At 35.5% G+C, this 8,226-nt stretch overlaps 1 protein-coding gene across 1 annotated transcript; it reads left to right on the plus strand.

Moving 5' to 3' along the window:
- Window positions 1–5: 5 nt before the first annotated feature.
- Window positions 6–3,469, plus strand: MARCKS (myristoylated alanine rich protein kinase C substrate; the record flags this gene model as incomplete). The annotated part of the gene is made up of 1 exon (XM_044675415.1): window positions 6–3,469. A coding segment is annotated over one exon (672 nt), but the record flags the coding sequence as incomplete, so codon positions are not given.
- Between the last annotated feature and the right edge of the window lie 4,757 nt (window positions 3,470–8,226).

Consider the following 8,226-nt stretch of genomic DNA (forward strand, 5'->3'; position numbering starts at 1 on the left):
CATCCCCTAAGGCGGAGGACGGGGCTACACCTTCCCCCAGCAGCAACGAGACCCCGAAAAAAAAAAAGAAGCGCTTTTCCTTCAAGAAGTCCTTCAAGCTGAGCGGCTTTTCCTTCAAGAAGAACAAGAAGGAGGCGGGCGAGGGCGGTGAGGGCGAGGGCGCGGCCGGGGGAGCTGCAGGCCCCGCCGCCGCTGAGGGCGGGAAGGACGAGGCCGCGGGCGCAGGCTCCGCAGCTGCTGCGGGTTCTGCGGCTACCCCCGAGGCCTCAGCGGCCGCGGCCGGGGAGGAGGCCGGCGGGCAGGGCGATGAAGCCGCTGCCGGGGAAGACACCGGTAGTGGCGCTGGCGATGCGTCCACGCAGGAGGCTAAAGCCGACGAGGCCGCGCCCGAGAAGGCGCCCGCGGGGGACGAGGTCAAGGGCGCCTCGGCTGAGGAGGCAAAGAAGGCCGAGGAGAAGGCCTCGGCCGTCGAGGAGGTCCCTGCGGCCTCCACGAGCGGTGAGAGCACCGCGGCCGCCGCCCCGGAAGCCGAGGCGGCCAAAGCCGAGGAGCAGCAGCCCCCTGCAGCAGCAGCCACAGCCACAGCCACAGCCTCGACAGCCTCAGCAGCCCCCACACAGGAGGCCCCCTCTGAGTCCAGTCCAGAAGCCCCCCCAGCCGAGGCGGCAGCAGAGTAAAAGGGCAAGATTTTTTGAGATAATCGAAGAACTTTTCTCCCCCCTGTTTGTTTGTTGGAGTGGTGCCAGGTACTGGTTTTGGAGAACTTGTCTATAACCAGGGATTGATTTTAAAGATGTCTTTTTTTTAATTTTTGCTTTTTTTTTTTAAAAGAAAAAACAAAAACAAAATTTTTTCCTCTCTCCCACAGATCCCATCTCAAATCATTCTGTTACCACCATTCCAACAGGTCGAGGGAGAGTTTAAACACCTCTCTCTGCCTTGTTCCTTTTATTTTTTTGCATCAGTATTAATGTTTTTTGCATACTTTGCATCTTTATTCGAAATGTAAACTTTCTTTGTCAATCTATGGACATGCCCATATATGAAGGAGATGGGTGGGTCAATAAGGGATATCAAATGAAGTGATAGGGGCCACAATGGGGAAATTCAAGTGGTGCATAAAATTGCCAAGATGATGTGCCACAAGAAATGATGATGTAAAGGGGTTAGTCTTTTTTTAAAAGAAAACTTATTACGATGTATTTTGTGAGGCAGGCAGGCGTTCTATAAGGTTTACAACACTAAGAAGGAAAGAAAAAATCAATACCCAGATTGAAAAAAAAAAATCATAGTCTTAGGAGTTCATTTAAACCATAGGAACTTTTCACTTATCTCATGTTAGCTGTACCAGTCAGTGATTAAGTAGAAATACAAGTTGTATAGGCTTTATTGTTTATTGCTGGTTTATGACCTTAATAAAGTGTAATTATGTATTACCAGCAGGGTGTTTTTAACTGTGACTATTGTATAAAAACAAATCTTGATATCCAGAAGCACATGAAGTTTGCAACTCTTTCCACCCTGCCCATTTTTGTAAAACTGCAGTCATCTTGGACCTTTTAAACACAAATTTTAAACTCAACCAAGCTGTGATAAGTGGAATGGTTACTGTTTATACTGTGGTATGTTTTTTGATTACAGCAGACAATGCTTTCTTTTCCAGTCGTCTTTGAGAATAAAGGAAAAATCTTCAGATGCAATGGTTTTGTGTAGCATCTTGTCTTACCATGTTTTGTAAATACTGGAGAAGCTTTGACCAATTTGACTTAGAGATGGAATGTAACTTTGCTTACAAAAATTGCTATTAAACTCCTGCTTAAGGTGTTCTAATTTTCTGTGAGCACACTAAAAGCGAAAAATAAATGTGAATAAAATGTATAAATTGGTTGTGTTTCTTTTATGGATGCTTTGAACAGTCAAAGAGGCTTCCAGTCTACTAAATTTGTGTGGAGGAAAATCTTGCATGCCATCAAGCAAATTTTTGGTTCTTAATTATATCCACGTTCTAGATTTCATAGTAAGCAATATCATGTTGCATACAACATTTTAGCCATTCTATGTCAAATCTGTGACACCATATTAATTTCTCAGCACTTAATACTCATTAAAAAACTGTACTCATACCTTTACTTTGTAAATATATAGCATGCCAGATTATTGCCTCTTGAGACATGTGATGTGATCCTAAAGGGCTTCTTGGAATGTTTAACTTGAGAATTTCCTAAATCATTTTGTCATCTTGCTCCTTCAAAAAAAAAAAAAAACCTATGTTTTGTATTGAGTCAGCTTTTGCAGATGAGTCATGAAAAATGGCAGAATTTGTATTGAAACTGGTTGCTTGGTATTTGCCATTGTAACTGCTTGGCTCTTGGCTAACTTCCAAAGTATTGCTCAGGGCATATGTTATACCTTAATAAAACAGTAGGCTTATGTAAAAGGTAGTAATGGTGTTGAATGGAGGAGATTGAAGTGTTGTTTTTAAGTTTATAGGAGAGTTTAGCATTTGCCTCAATTTAAATTTTTCAGCAAAAAGTTGGAAGCAATTATGATTTATTTTATGAGGGTGACACATTAGCACCTTGTTCCCTAAAGGAAAAGACAAAGTTGAGAATCTAATACTTAAAGCTTACTTATTATTCTGCTCTGATTACTACCCTACTTATGACTGGGTGTTTTCTATTCCCTCTCTTTTATTCCAAATTGAAATGTATAGTTTAGGATCTGTATCAAATACTATGACTTCATTTCATGGAGAGAGAGTACACACCTGTTCTTGCTGCCTTTAATATGAGGAGCAGTCTTTCCATGCTTGTTTTTTTTTTTTTTATTAGTGTTTAACATGGCTATAAAGTCCAAAACTTAGCACACTTGTGTAACAAATAACTACAATAAGTTAGATTTTTATATGTCTTACTAGAAGATTTACACATTCTTTTAAAAAAATAGACAACCTTAAGGTGGTAACTGTATTATTGCTTTACAGGTTATCCACCTTAGAATTCCCAAATCAATATATTTGCAGCCCCTAGTTGGCCAGAATAGCCTTGGAATGGTGGTTTCATAGCTTTGGAGTCAAATGAATGGTAAACTCTACTGTTATTCTGGAGTTGATGAGATCTATTGTTTTGAATAGATGATTTATTAACTGCTGCCAAAAAGTCAGCAGGGCACTTATGAAGGTGGTAACTTTTCTGTCCTAGTGATGAAATGAAATTTCACATATACCCTTTTATTTACATTTTTGTACATCTTAATGTTATCTAAAGGGGGAAATGTTAATATGGGCTCTCGTTTTTTGTAACTAGGAATAAAATTTAAAGATTAAATAAAATTAAGTACAGTAACGCTGTTGTACCATTTAGTATTGTCTACTACCACTACAATGTTTGTTGGCATTTGCCACTGTTTCAGAATGTTTCAGCCAGATGCAACTACATATAATACTAACCAATACTATAATTGGTTGGTGAATATATTGGGAAATCCAAATTTTCATTGTATAAAATAAAGCTTTATTTGCTGGTATAAATCAAAGTCTACTGAAATAAGATTAAATATAGATTTTATAAAGATAGGCTTTTATTATTGTAACCTTACTTTTGGATGAAAAATACTGTATTACTATATATAGGAGGGATTAATAGTTGAAATTAGCCATTAAATCAGTCCATAGCTACTGAAAGAACACCTAGGATTTTGAATGGGAGAGCTTTTGTCTTTAAAAATTTTACCATTTTGTATCCTTTATTCCCTCTAGATTAATGCACTCCTTTAAAGGCTTTAATAAATTTAATTCATGGGTAAGGGAAAAGGAGGCTTTTTTCTGGTACATAGGTGTATATTTTTAGGAGGTTATAGATATGGGCTAAATAAAATACAAAGCATCAACCAATTTTTTTTTTTAAACCCTTCTGTGTATTGGCTCCTAGGTGGAAGAGTAGTAAGGGTGGGCAATGGGGGTCAAGTGACTTGCCCAGGGTCACACAGCTGGGAAGTGTGTGAGGCCAGATTTGAACTTAGGACCTCACATCTCTAGGCCTGACTCTCAATAAACTGAGCTACCCAGCTGCCCCCAGCCAATTTTTTTTTAAAGTCTGCAGTGACCTTATTTTTTATCTTACCTGTCTAAAAGACATTCATCTTCATTTTCCAGTTAGTAAGAATATACTTAAAGCGGAAGTCAGCAAAGGAGAATTTTGTAAATGGCTATCAACCAACAAATGATCCCATTCCCTGCTGGTTGATTTCTAGTGTGAATACATTTTACTTAAATGAGTATTTAATGTTAAGCTACTTGGAAATAAGTATAATGTGAATTTAAGCAACTTTCTATTAAGCTTTATGTTTTGGGTATTTTGGCTGACTTACTTGAATTTTTGTCCACATATACATATATGCATACACACATTTAAACATACATTTTTATATGTGGGATCAAGGATGAAATAGGCAACAGAAGTTAGGCCATGAAGTTGCTCCCATTTTAGCTTTCACAGTATTGAAATGAATTGCCTATGCACTAATAGTTGGACTAGGTATTTACACAACAGTTTTAGATGAAGATTAGTAATAGATAAAATCCTCTAGTGAGAAGTATAAGGGTTGACTATAAAGAAATGAGATTGATTTTCATAGCTCATGTTTTAGAATATTGTTCCTCAGAGCTAAATAGTGCTGCTTTCCAAAAATTGAACTTTTTGGAACTGTCCACACAAAATCAGTTTCAGTGTTTATAGTCCCCAATTTTTACCAAAATGCTATGAACTAGTTTGGACTAATCACCAAAAATGGCTTTTGGACATACAGAGTATGTCCCAATGGATGAAGATTTGCCAGCATTGAAAATACTTTTGAAAAATGTGCCTTAGGCTCCGAAGGCAATTCCAAAAGAGGAGTTCTAAAAATGTGTTAAGAAATGACAGAAACATTTGTTTGGTACGTATTGAGTGCTTTATAAATGCCTTATTCCTCAATTTGAACAAATGCAAGCCTTCCAAAGTGGGCACTTTAAAGAGGATAGTACTCATTAAGATTCCTAATTTCTTATATGTTTTCTTAAGTTACATAATAGTCACACCACATGTGTCACTAGTGACACTGTCAATACATGGAAATGTAATAACTCAAACTTGTCAAATACCATGAAAATGAAACTTTTCAAAATGATTCTATATTCCATCTATAGCTTTAAAAGGTAGTTTTGTTCAGTGCAAGATACTGTTGTTCATTGTAACTTTTTAGAGTCCTAATAAAATAAAATATGCAGGATATCAATAACTGACAAATTTGGCCTTTTATAATTGGGTAAAATCATAAATTTTTAGAAATTATGGGAATTGAATTCTGAACAGTTCAGTTGCAGTCCATTTAAAATGCAAAAGTAATGCAGGAAAATATATTTTCCTTGTATGTATCATACTACATTAATCATATATGGTATTGAAAAATAAAAAGTATGAGTTCCTTACAAGATAGTATGTAATGCCATTTACAACATTTTGCTCTCTTAGGAATGGGTGATGGACACTCCTCACTTTTTTCATCAAATAGATTACAAACCAACATTATTAGAAGGCCAAGGCCCATTCTTACCCTATTTCTTTGCTATTCTTTTCTTGGCCTTCTTCAAAGTAAAATTTAACAAAAAGCAAAACAATCCCCAGAAAAGCCAATGTCGAAAACTAGGATGACTTCAGGAGATATTTGTAAAACTATCAAAGGAAAACTGAAATAATTACTTTGTAACATTATGCTGACAACACAAGATACTGGACAACAGAAAATACAATTACCTTGTCAGACAATGGCAGTTTGACTACAAGAATTTTGAGAGAAACTTGGTTCACTTCAGAAAAAAGAAAATGGCTACCTTTCATGGACCCTTTAAATTATTTGCAAAAAACCCCAACAACAACAACAACAACAACAACAACAACAAAACAAGAAACCCTAGAGATTAAAGGTTTAAAAGTAGTTTTTAACTATGATTATATAAAATTTATGAAGGACATTTTTTTTTTATCATAGAAATTACAATTTAAGCATATATAGATGTGGAACCAAAGAAGAAAGGCTTTTTTTTTTTTTTTAAGTTATACAATGTTTGACCCTACACTTTCTCACCAGTTAGACATCTTTTAATTTTAATGCAAGGATTTAACTGCACTAAAACAAAAAACCTGCAAACATCTGGATGTTTTACACCTGCCAAGATAATACAAGATATGGAGAAATTAATATTTGTATTATTGGGAGGAAGCATTGCTGGATCCAGTCCTTTTCAATGAATATGATCTTTGTTCAAGATTTTTTTTCCTCCTTTTTTTTTCAATTTTCATATTTTAGTGTGGTTGAAAATTTTTTACAGCTTATGCCAGTCATAATTAATAAGAGGGGATATTAATACCATTATGGTAAATCTCAAATATAGGAGCACCAATTTCAATTCTTTTGCTTTGTTTGAATTAGAGCTCATAACATTGCAGATCTCAGGTATTGTCCATGACCTTTCAGAAATAAATTTGACAAAGGAAATATTTATTTACCAAGTGCTGCTGTTACTACTAGTACTACCACCACCATCACCACCACTATCTTTTCTAGGATTTTTTAAAAGCCAAGTTCTAAAGGTACTTTCGAAAAGTAAGGGTAAAGATGCCTTAACATGGAAAATAAGACTTAAGAATCCAATATGGTGCAATCGAAAGATCAGCGACTTGGAGTTAGGACAAGTAGGTTCAAATTTCTGTTTCTGATAATTGTATAAGTCAGTTTTCTGAGCCTTAGGTCCTACATCTGTAAAATCGGTAAAACAATCCTGATAGGATTGTTGTGAAAGGAAAGATTTTGTAAACTGTAAGCTGCTAAAAGAAACCGTGAGGTATATTATTTAGTACTTCCTACATATTTTAGGGAGGTTTGCTTTTAATTGCATATTTGAAGGAAATAGTCATATTTTAGACAGGTCAGATGGAGATCAATGATAGCAATAAAATTGCATAAAAATGAAGCATTAAGCAATACTTCCCATTTTTGTAAATATACAACATAAGGGAGTCTCTTAGTACCTGAAGTTTTATGAAGATGATTACATTTCAAGAGTAAAATAGGCATGCACTTTAAACTGGATTGGTTTTGAGTAGTTAATAAGTAATGTCAAAAATTAGTATTGTGCAATGAGATCCTGACTTGGAAATAATATAGAAAAAGGTACTACTTAACTGATAATCCAAAGAATTTTACAAGCTGTGAAGAAAAGTTCTTCTGAATGAAAAATTTCCCCCTCACTATTTCATTATTTTGGAAAAGGAGAATGACAGTGTAAGGATGTAGCTTATATTTACTATGTGAATGACAAGATACACAAAAGAATGCTTAAGTAAAGGAAAAGCCAGAAAACAGCTTAGGTTTTGTGATAAACTTATTCCACAGGATGAGGGAATAGTATATAGGACATTTGTTTTTTCAGAAGCATATCAGAAATAAACAAGTTCAAAAGAGGAAGTTAGGGGTCAGGAAGGTCAAAGGGAACTTTCTCTTTGTTTTAGTCAGCAGTGAAAAGGGAAAAAAATTTTTTTTTCACGTGTTGTCTTTATTCTTCATGGTTAGAAAACATACCAGATTATGTTTTAAAATATGCAATTATTATAATAATTTAGGTGAAAAATAGCAAATAAGTTTTAGGCTCTCATCTGGGAAAGAATGATAATAATAGCCCCTACCTCATGGGGTTATTAGGAGGGTCAAATGAACTAATATATGTAATGTTCTTTGCAGGCCTTTAAGGAACTACATATTAGCTATTTTTGTTAGTATTTGATAGTATGCATATATGCCCCCCATTGGGATGCTATGGACAAAATTTTTCAATTGAGTTTTTCCCCTGACCAGTGCATTACAGGCATAATATAATATTCCTATAATCTATCATTGTGTAGTCTTATTTCAAGGAATGGGCTAGACTTTTTAAAAAGTCTTAAAAGTGGGACAGAGAAATATATAAGCATCATCAGTAAAAATTCTGTAAACTGAAATATATTAAAATGGTAGCTGGAAAAACATCCATTTATTGGGTAGACATTTAAAACAAAATACTAGATAAGACGAAAGAAGTTGATGAAGAGAAATTGTCCTAGTTCCAAAAGTGAAATTACTCAAAATTTGTCTATAAAGTGTGCTTATGAGCCACACAGTTTCTTGTCATCAAACTTATAGTTTAGGAAAAAA

The sequence above is a fragment of the Gracilinanus agilis genome, chromosome 4 (assembly GCF_016433145.1).
Source record: "Gracilinanus agilis isolate LMUSP501 chromosome 4, AgileGrace, whole genome shotgun sequence".
Classification (NCBI taxonomy): Eukaryota; Metazoa; Chordata; class Mammalia; order Didelphimorphia; family Didelphidae; genus Gracilinanus; species Gracilinanus agilis.